Source organism: Amia ocellicauda, chromosome 5 (genome assembly GCF_036373705.1).
Source record: "Amia ocellicauda isolate fAmiCal2 chromosome 5, fAmiCal2.hap1, whole genome shotgun sequence".
In the NCBI taxonomy this organism is placed as follows: Eukaryota; Metazoa; Chordata; class Actinopteri; order Amiiformes; family Amiidae; genus Amia; species Amia ocellicauda.
The window spans coordinates 4195257-4211398 of NC_089854.1; the positions used below are offsets into that span (position 1 = coordinate 4195257).

The 16142-nt window shown below is 45.2% G+C and overlaps 2 protein-coding genes across 7 annotated transcripts; both read right to left on the bottom strand.

Moving 5' to 3' along the window:
• Window positions 1-298: 298 nt before the first annotated feature.
• On the bottom strand, window positions 299-8338 carry igf3 (insulin-like growth factor 3). The gene is made up of 4 exons (XM_066703344.1): window positions 8229-8338; window positions 2939-3083; window positions 2428-2612; window positions 299-2124 (listed from the first exon to the last, which is right to left on the bottom strand). Exons 1-4 carry the CDS (start codon window positions 8307-8309, stop codon window positions 1879-1881), a joined length of 657 nt encoding a protein of 218 aa, XP_066559441.1. The 5' UTR covers window positions 8310-8338; the 3' UTR covers window positions 299-1878.
• A 1514-nt stretch (window positions 8339-9852) lies between these two features.
• LOC136749244 (uncharacterized) lies at window positions 9853-14449 on the bottom strand. Of its 6 annotated transcripts, none has more exons than XM_066703348.1 (4): window positions 14379-14449; window positions 12395-13318; window positions 11609-11806; window positions 9853-10634 (listed from the first exon to the last, which is right to left on the bottom strand). In XM_066703348.1, the coding sequence occupies exons 2-4, from the start codon at window positions 13160-13162 to the stop codon at window positions 10254-10256; spliced, it is 1347 nt and encodes a 448-aa protein (XP_066559445.1). In that variant the 5' UTR covers window positions 13163-13318; window positions 14379-14449; the 3' UTR covers window positions 9853-10253. The 6 variants fall into 6 exon arrangements, with proteins under 6 accessions (XP_066559445.1, XP_066559446.1, XP_066559447.1 ...); XM_066703349.1 differs by having other exon boundaries at window positions 14348-14408; XM_066703350.1 differs by lacking the exon at window positions 14379-14449 and adding an exon at window positions 14274-14351.
• Window positions 14450-16142: the final 1693 nt, after the last annotated feature.

Here is a 16142-nt window from a genome sequence, read left to right on the forward strand (position 1 = left end):
GAGAAAAAACAGAGAGTGCCTCAAAAGCAAAGAGGAGGAGATGTGTCAGAGGCAAATGGTCACAGAGTTGAACACTCTTTGAAGGAGAAACACGGCATCATGGTCGAGTCCAGACGTCTTATCGTAGGACAGCAGCAGAAGTCCTAATCGTCAGATCTTCAGTGTCCACAACAAAAACATTGACCCACCTGCCAACTATGCATCCCAGATTCAATTCACGATGTTGGGTTTGCAAACCAAACAAGACAAGAGCACGAAGCCACAGGCAGAGAAGCAAGAATTGAGAAATGATCCATCATAGAGTTTGTCACAGTTCAGAGTTCAACCCCAGGACTGTGATTTTATTCTGGTCTTCACCTCCCCAAAGCGACACAATACAAACAGCGCAAAAGTAGTTTTATTTGGCAACACACTCTTGTATATATGCAAAACCAAAGAAAAAACAAAACAAAACAAAAAAAAGTCACATTTCCCTTGTTCGCTACACATTTTAAATACATTGTATAAATATTATATTACATGTTCTGCATTTCACCGTATAAACAAAGAGAAATTAAAAAACAAACTAAGGCAATACATTATAGTGCACATACTTTCTTCAAGGGCTTTTCAAGTTTCACAATTTGGTTTAAAATCTATACGTGTCCAAAATACACCAAAACGGAAGAATGTGGAAAGCAAACATTTTTTTTAGTGCATTTAGAATAAAAATCACACATTTGCATTATAATGGTCTTGCTTTTTTCAATTCTGTGCATCAGTTTGTTCAGTGTACTGTTGATTAGGGTGAGAAGGCTCGGGTAACTGAAAAGGCATTTTACTTGCTTTTGAAAGTTATACAGATATTTACAATGCATTTGATCTTAGGATGTGTAAGCCTCCACGACTTTTACACCATTCACTCAGAGCTCGGCTGATTTTAACAGAACACAGAGCTGAAATCTGGTCTGCTTCCTTCTGCACGGTCACATTATGGAAACACTCTTCTTTGGTTGCTGCTTTGAAGGAACAAATAGGAGACATCTCTTTTGTGATGGATCACGAGGTCTGACACCCAGTAGACGTTAACTAGACTAGTGCAAGACTTGATGAGGGAGCAATCATGGGCTTTCAGTCACTCTTAAAGGAAACCTAGAGGTTAAAACCAGGCTCAGACCCCTCTACTGAGATCGGAGGCGTGAGCCACCATGTTCCTGGAGCTCTCACTATACTGTACAGGACTCTCTAAATCATCAAATCACTGAAAACATTGAAAACTGTGATGCAGTAAGCCCAGTTAGAGAATTAATTAGGTCACTGCTGGATTGAATAAAACCAAAGCCAGAAGCCCCTGTGGCTCTCCAGGACCAGGATCTATCGAACAGGGCCATAGTGCTGAGAAGCTGTCCAACCCTGGGTTGACACCCAAAACATCTCCTCCAAATGCTTACGCATCAGCTCTTTCAAAGGACAGAACCAAGCAGCCCAGAGACACACTTCCTGCCTCTTGCTGTCCCTCAGTCACACTGTCTTCAGGGAAAGACTGGGCAATGTCCTCCCCCGTCTCCAAATAGTAAACGATTGGCAGCAATAGTGCAGTCTGGTGTGGTTTTCAGATCAATGTGTTAAGTTTCAGTCAACAAACCGCAAATCCCCCCCCCCCCCCCAAAAAAAAATTAAAACAATTTAACAAAAGTTCACTTAATACTGTCACCAAGGACATCAGACCTCCCACACTATCAATCACTTAAATAACAAGCAGCAAAAGTAACGCTGTGTCCAGGATAAAATCCGCCACTTCTGGAAAAAATATATAATAATAATAATAATAATAATAATAATAATAATAATAATAATAATAATAATAGATAATGTCTTTTTGAGTTTTCTCTGCACCCCTCATTTCCTTCCCAGGCTAGTGCTCCCAGGGGACTCTCTCTCTCTCTTCCTGGGACAGCGTTGCGAAGACCTCCGTGAGCCCGGTGTGCCGGTGACTCTGGCGGCTGGATGCCGTGACGGGCCGAAGGTACTGTGCGGTCGAATCCCTTCGCCTCTCGGACTCGGGTCGGCCCTGGCCATGCATGGCTCGGCGGTCCAGTACAGGGCCAGAACTCGCCTCCTGAACACCGCCTGGAACTGTTCTTCCTGAGGACAGAAAAGTATTTCTATTAACAGGGATGTGTGGGATATCAGAGGCAACTCCAGAAAGGGCAGCAAACCTCCGCAGTTATATACAGACATTAAAGTTCTGCCTAAATCAAAGCGCAAATACAGCTGCTCTCCTCTGAAGTTACGCACTGAAGCCAGTGTGTTAAGGTGCCGGTGTGCCATTATCCGAGTAAAAACACACCCATTAGGAAAGCGTCTACGCAGGACTGTTAGCACTGCAGCCTGGTCTACAGCGTTGTTGGAGTAACATGGCACCCCCAGGGCAGTGCCGATGCTCACCGGGGTGTGTGGGCTGGCGGCAGGGGCGGCGGTAGTGGTGGCAGGGTCAGAGGGGGCTCTCCGGCTGCGTCTGGGTTTGGCGCAGTAGGCCTCCAGGTGCTGGAGGTCGCACCCCCGCAGGCAGCAGAGCTCCACGATGCCTTTGCCCCGCAGTCTGTTGCCGTACCGAGACCCTTGTGCCGGGCCTAGCGGGACAATGGAGACAGACTTCACCACAGTGGCCCAGAGAGAGCAGGTTACAGGGCAATCTATCAATTTATTTTCCTTTATTTTTATATATATTTTTTAACCATCTCAAAACAGAATTATGAAATCCTTTAGAGCAACACATTCTAATTTGGATCTTAATTCTGTTGTTTTAGAACTCATTGTTTAATGAATAATAATGAAGATGATATTAATAATAAGCAGAGAATGAAAACACATTGGTGGGCTGAGGGAGACAGTTAATGATTCGCAGGTATAATTTATGAGGACAGATTGGTGGCACTTGGTGGTGGGTTGTCCTCACCGTGGTAGAAACCGCGATCCCCACACACGAACTCCAGGTCGGCCACCAGCTCCCGTCCACAGCGCGCCTTCATCGCCCCGCCACTGTGCGGCAGCGCCAGGAGGCACAGGAGGCAGAGTGTCCACAGGCCCCGCGGCCAGCAAACCTGAGGAGAGAACGGGAGAGCGTTACACCACTCATATACACACACACACACACACACACACACTCTCTCTCGCACACAAACACATACACACAGGCAGGCAGACACATAATTGCCCTCACCAGGCTGCCAGTGAAACCCCAGTCTTGGAGAGTCACTCTACTGCCAGTTTTATTGGGAGTATTAAATGGCAATTCAGCAAGAATCCTGGAAAGCTTGTGAGCTTGTAGTATTTACCCCAAACCAGGGATCTAATTGGATAATTAACTGAGCTCAGCTGGATTGAAAGGCAGAAGCCCTTGCGTCTCGGCAGGACCAGGGCTGTAGACCCCACAACAGCACAGACAGGGCAGCATTGGACTGCTCTGACACACACTGCTGTGACACACTCTCACAAAGTACTGTAGCCACTGAGAATGGAAAGCCTGATTGCAGTTGAGTGTCTGTGTGTGTGTGTGTGTCCCCACTGTAACTGTTCCCAGCCTCAATCTTCTGGACCCTAGTGGGTTTTTTCCCCTTTCTTAATTAATTTAACCTTTTTTATTATTATTGTTTCCCTCCCCTAAAAAGTTGCACATTTCAAGTTACTTATAAAAGCCTTATTGTTAACATCGCAATCTCCAGCTGTTAAAGAGCTTAAATCTATTTAAAAGGTCGAATTAAGGGGTTTAATTCAGCAACTCTGGGCTCTGGTAAAACCGAAACTGGAAGCCACTGACATTCTGTATATAACCTTATAACTGCACGGTGAATTAAGTTCACTTTAGTTAATTTCCTTTACATGACCAGTTTAAGATCTCGCTCGCAACTGAGACCTGGGCTGAACTTTCAGCCCGGGGTTCAAGAAAGACAAAAAACAAGGCATCTGTCTTGAATTTGATGCGGAATGACATTGACTGATTCTGCAGACATTGCGCCTATTTTTGAGTGGAGCTCAAAACTCAAAGCAGGATTAGAAATATTTGTATGGTGCAAACATGCAGCATAGGATGTGCATGTCTGTGCTGCCCTGTTACCCTGTATTTGCCAAGCACTTCAAGATGGAAAGCATGGTTGCACAGCATGGAAAGAGGCCCTATAAAATAAGACTAAATTGATTCACCATATCTTGTACCCAATAGCTTGCGATTGTTACACAAAGAAACGCACAGTGATTGATTTTCTACTGCAAAACATTCTCTGCTGTTGCACAATTTGGCATTACTATCATTTTCTGTTTGGCAGGATTATGTTTTTAGTTTGTTGTTCCCCAGCTCCTTAATCTGCATAATCTTCCAAATAACTGCAAGAGACGCCATGGGAAAAGTTTGCATAATGTAGCCCAGAAAACAAGGTAACACAACTATGCAGTATAAACTTAAATAAACTGACTCTCTTAAATAAAAGCTGATAGAAAGCAGGAAAAACAAATGCATAAAACAAACACAATATCAGAAATGAGGAATTAAAGGGTTATTGGCCGAAGGAAATTAAATAAAAAGGCTTTCACTCTCCCGGGCTTTCACTCTCCCCCTCAGTGATATTATTAGTGGGCCGTTAAAATATCTGACACCCCAAGATAGAGCTCAGTCATTTCCCAGCGCTGCGGATAATAATTTGCAGTAGAATTAACGAACCTTGTAAAACGTGTGCTAGCTGCCCCTAGATTTCAGCGCAGACTGCCAGCCTAATGAGGTTGTGAATTAAGTTGCCCTTAAATTATTACTGTAATGGTCAGTATAAAATAAAATGAAACCAGTTGTGGTCATTAGGAAACCAAGGCAAACAATATTTTGTTTCGCTTGGGGGGTTATTCCTTATTACAAGTCCTTACCCCCATATGATTACAGGCTAAATTGTACCTAATTATTTATGTTTTCATTTTGCATGAGTAATACCCAAGCTTTCTTCCAGCAAACAAATGCTTCCGCACCAAGAGACAGATTTAATAAGGGGGTTTTCTCATTTCTTAGAAAGGTCCACAGTAAAGCCTTGTTTAAGTGGTCCAACTTCATTTGTCCATGACCTGAGGTGAACTCCATAAAACCAGACTGCCCCACGGACTATAGGTGGCTCCAATGAGTAACACTGTCAGACTATATTAAAAACACAAACCACACCACTTCCCTGTCACTAATACTTCAGTTACCTTCACGCTGATGAATAACCTGGGGAAATCTGTCTTTCACACCTTTTTAGGTTTTATGTTTAAGAAATCAACTTGTCTGCGCAAGACTGCCTTCTGATCAGGGGTGTCAGGCTCGAGTTCTGGGGGGACGCAGTGTCGGCTGGTTTTTGTTCCCACAGGAGATCCCAATCACTTACTTAATGTCACTATTTACTCAGTTAGGTTTATCTAAAGCTTTCATTTTTAATTTTCATAGCCGATCCCTTACAATTTGTTGATGACTCAAAACACTGAACCCACAGAACACACCACAGTCTGGAGAGAAGTGTTACATTAATCCAGTTAATTGTTTAATTAGACCAATTAAGGAGCCAAGCACCAGGCTGGAACAAAACCCAGCAGACATGGTGACCCCCAGGACTGGAGTCTGACACCCCTGCTGTAGGTGGATAGATACATACATACACACACACAAACGCATTATATTATACGTTTTATCTATTATCACTGTATTTAAATATATTTCAAGGTGAAGACAAAGAAACCTTGACAAGCTTTAATTTACGTTTATGTTGCGATTCGTTCATCTAGGCTCTCTACACACAGGCATTTTGCATTGTCTAGTGCGTAACTCAGACTGATAAAGGCCACCGAACAGCATCACAGCAATAGTAACACAGTGATGCTTCAGACTCGTGTGCATATCGGGACATTCCTCTACAGGACCCAAGCAACCCCCCCCGGCCTTCAGCAATGGGACCACAAACTCAAACACAAACACAGCAGTCGGCTTCACAGTCTAAGAGCAGTCCTCCTCGATCGCTTAGGGAAGCTTTTCTGTTTTCTTTACTAAATCATTAAAAGTGTGTGTATGCGTGTCTCATATCCTTAGAAATGACTCCTGCCAGTAAGGTGAACAAAGAAAAGGGGTTTTGGGAAATGCAATTAAGAAAATCAATTAAGGGATCAATCAGCCTAAGAACTTAAAAGCTCAGCTTAAACCTGGGAGATAGTGCTTACCTAAATCTAAACGTAAACACAGTAGCAGTGAACACCACAATAGTGCTCCTCTGCTCTCAGTGGCTTATTTCACACCTGTACTAAGGTGATCGTGGTTTTAACGAGGCCTGCTCATAGCTTTTTAGTTATTTTTTTGTTGTTATGCAAGTCAAGGTAATAGAGTTTGTCATGAATCAAAGCCAATAGCCACTGGGCTTCTCCATGAAGTGGAGAGAAAATTACTGCCTATTCCCCTAATCAGGCCTTCCCAGGTAAATATTAAACTGGTGCATTGAAAACAAAAACAACAGCAATACTGGGTGAAGACTCCTGTGCCCAGGTGCGTTTCCACAGCATGACTGACAATGTTTGCAGAGCTGGTTTGCTCAATTTGAGCTAGTGTGGGAATCCCCAGACATGCACTACCCACCCCCAAACTGCTAATCACACATCCAAAACATTACTTGACAGGTTCTCCCCCACAAGACTTCTCAGAGACTGCTCACTGTATAAGCCAGTTTGTTTGCTAGCTTGCAGGTTTCTATCGATGCCCATATAAAGTTCGTTGCTGTGAATATCAGCGATGGCTGCTTGAACCCTACTGCCAATGCCGGGAGTTATTCCCCTGCTGGCCGGCTGTATCTGAATATGCATGGGGAGTGGAAGGGTCAGCCGAGGGGAAATCAGCAGCAGGAACGGCATCAACTGTGAAGGAAACTGACCTGAAAGCTCAGCTGCGTGACATCATTAAGATGAGCTGAAAGGGAAAACCTAAATAAGGAAAAGTAGTTTGGTCTGAAAAAAACAGGACCTCGATTACAGAGCCTACATCGACACTGATAAGAAACAAAGAAGAGTCCAAAATCAGCCGCGGCCAGTCCACCCCCCTCCCTGATAAGACTAAAGATAAACCCAGGGGCTGCTCGGGGGCACATGTCCCAACTTGTTGTGTCCCAGGGTTGTGTCACAGCATCTGAGCCACAGCACACTTGAGTCCATATAAATACATACAATCAGAGACAAACAATTGCTCTCGCTCAGCTGTGCACAGGCTGGGCAAAACATTTGTCCCGGTCACCCAAAGAAGAAATAAAAAATACATTGTGTAATGTTCCCTTTCTTCCTAGACGAGTTGGCATCCACGTTGACTGCGTTCGTTTTACTACTGCTCCACCATGGGAGCTGCCAAGACAGACTTTTTTGGTTATTTTCAAAGCGCGTGCGAACATTTGTCTTCCAGTGTCTGTACAACATCTCTCCGGGCAGTACATGGCAGATATACAATTCAGATTAAATGCTTCAGCTTTGGTCATTGGATATGCCATTCTATACTGTAGTAATGAAAGAATTTCTGGAAAGAAAATGACTCGTCTGATTTTTTTAAATCAACATCTCCTTTGTACAGATACCAAAAGTAAATAGTTTGGCAGTGGCTTGGGTTTTGACATCTGTCTGCCTAAGTTATAAAACTAATACAGAAGAGAAACAAAAAATCCACACAACTTGGATATTGCCGATACACATGCCAGTTCAAATCTCACAATGACTTATGGAAAGCTGCACCGATAAACACATGTGCATAATTATAACACTTTAAAACAGCAGTTTGTATTCTTCGGTGTTTACTAAGTTACAGCTGTGGTGTCCTGATGTGTAAAGTTTGCAGAATATGTCCACCCCCCAACAACCCAACACATTGTGATGTTTTTAGTAAAAGGTACAGGTAGGCAATGAACAACGTGCTTATTTGGTTAGCTGGCATACTCTAATATCCTCTCTGGGAGTCAATTCCACAACAGCATCACTCCTGTCCCAGAAGAAACCTCCCCCGACCACAAGCACACAGACGCACGCAGGGCGAGAAACCTCGAGAGAAGAAGCGGGCAGCAACCACAGGATCTGGCTGACCACATCACTGCGGACAAACTTGCTGACACATCCGTAGACACATCCGTGGCACGTGAAAGGCCTGCCCCCTGACAGTACCTTGGTCAGTGATGGGCAGATAGAGTGAGAGAGAGAAAAAAGGAAGCAAAACATACCTTCGCTGTGCAGAGTCTCATAGTGTGGGACAGCCAGGCTGCAGGTCTGTTGGCCTGTCGTCCGGTGAGCATTGCATTCATTCCTGCACACCAAACCCAAAAGCAGTCCGAATCCCTCACTGTCCTTGGCTTATATACAAAAGGGGAAGGGCTTTCAGTGAGAGTGCCCTCCCAGCCCTCCTGCTTGCTCACCAGAATAAAAAACAAGAAAAGAAATGGAGACAATACAACACCCACTCCCTGGACTCCCTGTATATACATCCATGACTGGGTAAATCATTTGTTGTTTGCTTGTTTGTTTGGGTTGTCTTACATTCCCGGCCACAACCACCTCACCATGCCTTTGGAAGTTAAATTGGATTCAGCTTGTCAGGCCGGGGTCTAATTCTTCCGCTTCTTCGAAAGCTACCCCCCCAGCGTAAGTGGTTAACCATAACTGACAGTGCATTCGGACAGTAAAGAATTCTTTTTGATTATTATTTTTTGTGTCAGTAATTTCCTCTTCTTTAAGCACTTTCAAACCAAATGAGTGTGGAAGGGGTTTTTTGAGGAGAGGGGCACATCTGAGGAGATTAAAAGACTGAACATTATGGTCATGGGGACTGTGTTACCTGGGGGGTCAAAGGAAATGTGGAAGGTGGCACTTTTTTGCCTCAATTAAGGAGTCTTTTTGCTGGAAATTATATTTACTTTTTCCTGACACATTCTATCATTCGTGTAACAATTTCACCTTTAACCAAGTGACTATCCACAAAAATTTCTACTACTCAGACCCTGCAGTAAGCTGTATTCTGGCAAGGAAATGCTTCAAAGCCTGCAAAAACAGACTGGCTTCTCTAACAATGTTGGAAACTACTTAGCCGATTAAAAACTTAACTAACAGCACCCATTGTATGATTTCCAACAGGCAACAAAGTCTGTTGCATACAAAAACATTTAAAATAAATATGGAAGAATTAATGACGTAATTAGAAAAGGATATCACAATTAGATTGCCCCATTGAACCCCTACAACTACAGACTGACGAACTGAGTCCCAAACTGTGCCGGAGAGTGAAACACTGGCACAATAAAGCACTTACAGAGGGACGATATCAGCTGTGAAGCGCGACGGCATCACTCAAATGCTCTGCGACTGATTTACTACGTGGCAAGGTCAGCGCAGTACAGGGCACGGAAAGAACCAGATAACAAAAAAAGACGTCAACAACGGAAGACAGTTCTGCTTTCATCTAGTGCAAGCTAATCACTCGGGGTCCCAGACATCCTCCGCTCACTGCAGGGAGCTGGAGATTAGGTGCTCAGGCGGACAAAGGACAGGAGAGAGGGGGAAAAACAAAAGTGACGTCCGTGTCCAGTCGGCGACGCTCCGAAGACAACCAGGAGACACTTTGAGCTGCCATCTCCGACACTTGCACAGACAGGCCTCTGTTGCAGTCCAGAAACAAAAAGCCTCGCTTTGCAGAACTGCGTGTTACATGAAGTTCCCCTTCACTCTTCCTCCTTATCATCTTTCTATCCCCCTAGAAGCGTGTGCTGTCTTTGGTGGATGAAACGTTCCACGGTATACAGATCAATATTGTTGGTAGAGCAATACGAAAAACATATACTCTGACAGTAGGCATTGTCTGTGCGATGCTACAGAACAAGTTTATTGAAAAATAAGACTTGGAAATAACTTAATACACTTAAAAACAGAACTCCGCAACATTCAAGCTCACAGTGTTGTGCGTATTGTAACAGAAAATAAATCAAACAATGACCGAATTCATGAACAATCCCACCACTGAATCACAACACTTACTAAACTTTACAGAAAGCATTCAGAGGGCTTTTGTACCTCATTAAGGTAATCCGTATTGACAACGTGTCACGCAAGGGGTTAAAGAACTTGGTACCAACATGTACTTTCCATTAACGATACACTTCCTGCAAGGTTACAAAGACAAACTTGTACAACAAAGAAAGAACTGCTTCGTTTACTTTGTCAGGTGTTTTCTATACCGGCCGCAGGGGGCCGGACCTTCACTGGCCAGCTGACTGCCTGAATTTGGTCAGCTCCGCCTCTTTCTCCCTGAGGAGAGCTTTAATCCGGCCAATCTTCTCTTCCCGTAAGGACAGGTCAAAATCAAACCCTGCGTGGTCCGCCAGGAAGAGGGGCTCCTCTCCGCTGCCCTGAGACCCGCATCCTCCCTCCTCTGAAGATTGGCTCTCCTCGATCTGGGGCTCGGCGTCCGGAGAGTCAGACGGGCCACTGGCCGAGTCCACTTTTGATTTCTTAGCTGCGGGTTCGTCAGTGGCCTCTTCAGTTGCCACCAGTTCAAAAGCATCTCCGCCCGATGCAGGTCGCTCCCCATCGCGGTTCTTCTGCCCAGCGGGGGAGGATTCTGGGAGGATGTCTCTGCTCTGGGATTAACAAGAGACACGTTGTTTAGCTACAGTGCTGACTGAACTATCCTACGAGGATGCAGGGAAATATTCTGAGCTACTTATTAATTCCTTTCCTGAACTCCTACAGAACTATCACTCCTTCATCTCTACTACTTCTACATTGTGGACAAGTGCAAGGTATTACATGCAGGTAACAAAAATGTCCACTATAATTACACTATGGGAGGAATAGAACTAGATGAAGTAACACATGAGAAAGTGAGGAGTCCACGTTGACTCCTAGGTCTTTCTCCATCCAAACAGTTTGGGGAAGCAATAAAAAAGGCAAACAGGATGTTAGGGTATATTGTCAAAAGTGTAGAATTGAGAACAAGGGCAGTGATGTTCAGACTGTACAATGCACTAGTTAGAGCTCATCTGGATACTGTGGACAGTTCTGGGCTCCACACTTCAAGAAAGATATCGCTGCTCTAGAGGCAGTTCAGAGGAGAGCAACCAGACTTATTCCAGGTCTGAAGGGAAAGTCCTACTGAGAGACTGAGGACCTGAACCTATTCACCCTGGAACAGAGGAGACTAAATGGGGACTTGATCCAAGTCTTCATGAAAGGCATCGACCACATCAAACCAGAGGAGCTTTTCCAGATCAGCGGGGACACACGCACCCGGGGACACAAATGGAAATTTGGCTTCAAGGCATTCAAGACAGAAAACAGGAGACACTTCTTCACACAGTGAGGCGTCACGATCTGAACAAACTCCCCAGCGATGTGGCTGAAGAGACAATTTGGGAACATTCAAAAACAGACTGGATAGGATCCTTGATCACTTAGTTATTAATGGACACCAAACGAGCACGATGGGGCGAATGGCCTCCTCTCGATTGGACACTTTTTTATGTTATCACTAATGATGATACAGAGCTTCCAGAAGTGAGTTCACGATCAATTAATCCTTCTGATGAGAGAGAGAAAGCACGGACATGTTTACCTTTTCACCGCGGGTCCGAGTTTCCTCTGAGCAAGGTGTGTCCGCGGCGGCCTGCGTCTCCGTGGCATTGTGCGGTCTCTTCGATGACTCCCGGGAGGCTTCGACGGAGAGCCTCATCAGATTGACACTCAGTTTCCGGGTAATTCCAAATTTGTGCCGTTGTGCCCTGACATCGAGGCTAGGGACAGCAGACCGGACCTGCAACGACACCCTACACAGTCAAAGCCAACTCGGAGCTCTAGGCAGATGGTGGGGGGAAGGGGAAGAAAAACGAGGGACGGTCTCAGTTTAACTTGGTAAAAATAAAACCCTCCTTACCAATCTGCACACAAGATATACTCAAGACATAAATCAGTGACATTCCTTCACTATCTTCATCATTTTGTTTTAAGCAAAAAAGCAAGTTTTCCAAATCTGTTTTATTATTGTGCTGGCTGGCGGGGGGGGGGGGGCGGTGTTGCAGAGAGCACAAGGGCAAACATTTTTATTTTCAGATATGAAACCACACAATGCACATCAAGACTGCACTGTCTGGAGGTGCAGGTGGAAGAGGTCACCCTGTTGTTTTGACAGCTCCATGTTAGTGGCAAACTGTACTTTAAACACCGTTCATGCAGATAGAGACGATGAGGCGTGAGGCAGATAGGATGCCAACATGTGAGCTTCACGTGCTGACCAACAGTGACAGCACGATGCTATTTTTTGTGCTTTTAAGTTGCACGTGCCCTTTTGCTTCTCTGCATTTGTAATGTAATGGATGGGTCCAGAAGAGTTTAAGACGGTTACCTGCTCGGACCGGGGAGAGTCGGCTGTAGAGGCCTGTTTGGAGACTGGCTGGGTCTGGCAGGTCTGGGAAGGTGAGGCCCTTTTCTCCCATTGGGCCACAGGCTGCGCCACAGGGGGACAGGGGGAGCGCCAGCCCTGCTCTTGGCTTCTCGGGCCCAGCTTCTTCCCTCCCGCTCTCACCTCATTGATGAACAGGTAGACCCTGCCGCTGTAGAGGATGAGAGTGTCCTGCCCGACATGGAAAGTGTCTTCCTGGGGAGTGGAAGCCACGCCGCACCTCTTCAGGACTTCCTTGAGTACGCTCACGGTCGCAGACTGGGGGCTCTCCATGAACTTCTGCAGGACTTTGAAAGCCGCGAAGCTGGAGGACTTGATAGGAAGCCAGCATTTGTTCAGTTCAATGCTCTCGCCCCCACCCCCACCACCGCCACCCGGGTCTGAATTTGCACACTTGGATCCGGTAGAGGCAACTCCCGGGGAAAAGGCACTGTCTTTTGCTTCCAGGGTGTAGACCGGAGAAATGCAGAACGCCAACAACTGGTCCGAGACGTCCACTTCCCTCAGCTTCGCAGGCCAGGGGAGGCCCATTTTACTCAGGAACGAAGGAGGGAGAAATTTGACAGAAACGGTTCTCACATCCGCCCCGGCTGGGATCTGAATCTCCATTTCGCGGACGGACACGTTTTTCCCGCCTATGTTGATCGAAGTGCCGGGAGGGTCTGTGGAAGCGCTACAGCCCGGGAGTCTGCCTGCCTTATGGGAACACATCCTGAGTGGTGGTGTCCTCTGCCCGCTGGTCCCAGAAGTCAGGCGGTGGACTGTACAGTGACGTGCGGGTGGCTTCACCACAACTTTAACGGGTTTCAGGGAGGTCCCTCAGGTTCCTGAAGCCAACTGGATATCCCCTGCTTCTGCTCATGTTTTCTAGGGAAACAATTAGGCCTACATTGTAAATAATAATAATAATAATAATAATAATAATAATAATAATAAATACATATTATGTATTAATACAGTAAATTATAAAGCAACTTTTTTGACATTTAGGAACCCCCCCATCAGTATTAAAATAGGTTAAACACACAAGCTTACACATTTATACTCTAGTTAATTTGCAATTCAGCCAGGACATCAGGGACACTCAAGCCAAACAACTGTAACTGAATATAAATAATCCATTGAATGAAAAAGATACCAGAAAAGTTAAGAATTTACCACCTATATTTTTGGGGGCGTCTGCAAATAAATAAATAAATAAATCAAATATACTCGCACTTCGAAACCAAGAGCACACGTCAGTCCAACATGAAAACTATACACGCAAAGAAATGCTACTTAATAACGTCTCCGCCTGGTTTACCTTATTAAAACACGCAGGCTGGTGCTACACTCGTTAGAAACAGGTCTTGTTTTCAAATCAACTGCATTATAAACGTGAATCGCCACATGTTTGACACAGAAGTGGAGATTTGTTTTATTCTGCGCTTGCACACGTGAAATCCCCCATTCGGCAGTCTAACAGCGCCGCCTAGGTGCAGTAACACACAGGGAGAGCATCCGGGAAGATGGAGGACCAGCAGCGTCCCGCACCGCCCCGCACCGCCCCGCACCGCCCCGCACCGCCCCGCCTCGCCCCGCACCGCCCCGCACCGCCCCGCCGCGCTCGGACCCGCCGATCTTGGTGTAAACTGCGGGGCAAAGCGCGGCTCAGGTGCCGGACGTCACCCCTCCCGCCGTAAGCCCGGGCTTATTCATCACAACATACGCGACGTGATGTTTGTTTCCCGGTTCATTTCACAGCCGCCTTGGCTTTGGGTTGAAAAAGAGTTAAAAATGTGCTGCGCGTCATTTCGATTAGATTAACCGCAGCGATCGGTACCGATTCAATTCATTTTCATTCATCTGCAGCGCTGCACAACATCCGGTTTCGTTTTAAACCCCCCGTGTGTTTACTTCCGTCCCCGGCGCTGAGCTGCTGTCTCACCCGGGAGGCGTCCTCTGTGCGCAGCGAGGCCGGGGCCGCGGAGGGCGCGTCCTTATTGGGTGGCACTCAACTTTGACCCCGGAAGTGAAAGGAAGTCGCGGTTTTGTACCCGCGAGGGGGGGTAGAGGTTCGACAGATTTGTTTTTTTCGTTTTCTTTGTGTTTCAGGGAATTGTATGTACAGAAAGCGATATATATGTTTTTTTTTTCATTCATACAATTGTCCTGCTACGCACTGCCCACATACAAAGTGGATCAGATCCTTTGCAAAAAATAAAAAAATACATTTGTTGTATTTATTGTAATTACTATTGTTTCAACGTTTAATTGTTTAGGTGTATTCATCTTAGTTAAAAAAAAAAAAAAACCTCTATACACCATGCACTTTATGCTATACACCATGACAGTTTTTTTTTTTAATCCATGAAACGATAATACGCTACAATTGAGCTGAATGTGAATTACCTTGAAAACGAAATAATAATAATAATAATAATAATAATAATAATAATAATAATAATAATAATACAGTAATAATAAGGACACTGATGAAAGTCCTAGCTCCATACTTCCATTTTAAACCATATTAATATAATTATCATATATACACACACAGGTAGTGGACACCATTTTTTACACACCAACAAAATGTCTCTCAGTAGGGTGTTTGGCACGGATACAATGTGGCATGGATTCAACAAGCGTGTGGAGGAAACTGGCACCATTCTTCCAGAAGGGATTCCTCCAGGTCACTCCAGTTTGTTGAAAACGGACACCGCTGTTACAGGTGTCTCTCCAGACTCCAGGCTCTGTGGGATTGATGTCTGGTGATTTGGAGGGCCATGGAAGATGGGTAGCTTTGTCAAACCACCTGTTTACATCATGTGCCCAGTGGATTGGAGCATTGCAGTCCTGGAGAACACCCTTCTCAGCACGGAAGAAATGCTGCATGATGGGATGCAGCTGATCGCTCAGGATGGTCATGTATTGTGATACATCAACTCTGCCTTCTAATGGATTGACTCCATTATGAAACCAGAAGAAGCTTTCACTTTTGGAACAATGCACTCAAGAGTGTAGAGTTTCTTGGTTGCCCCATGTGCACACATCCATTCACCAAGAACATGGTGCAGCACGACTCATCAGACCATATCCCACTCCTGCCCTGCTCAGTCCATTGTTTATTCTTCTTGCACCACTAGACACACAAAGGGTGTTGCCAGGTGTTTTGAGCAGTTTGTACACATCAGCCCAGCTGTGATATTCAACCCTGGGAAGTTCCTTTATGACCATTTTTGATGATACAGGATACTCATGACCCACGTTGAACTCTGCCTACAATTTGACCACCCTTTGCTCTTCAGTTTTGCCTCACAATCCGGACTGATTCCTGTGCATCACTGGTTTGATGTAGGCATTTTCGCCCCGTTGTTCTTCGATGATGATGTCTTCTTTTCCCAGGCTGACATCACCCTTGAGACAGTTCTTTGTGACACGTTACAGATTTCTGCAGGCTTCATCACTGAAAGCCTGCCAGACACTTACCAACAATTACACCCTGTTGAAAGTCACTCTTGCAGCTATGCTGGCTTATAATACTGGACTTGAGGCATAGCCTGCTTATACAGTGTACAAATATTGCATATTTCAGATGCCAGTTATGTATGTGTGGCAGCCACATACTTTGCACACATGTTGTATGACCGTTGTACCCTGGTGTTTCTTTTTTTTTGGCCACTACCTGTATTTATATATAGATACAGAT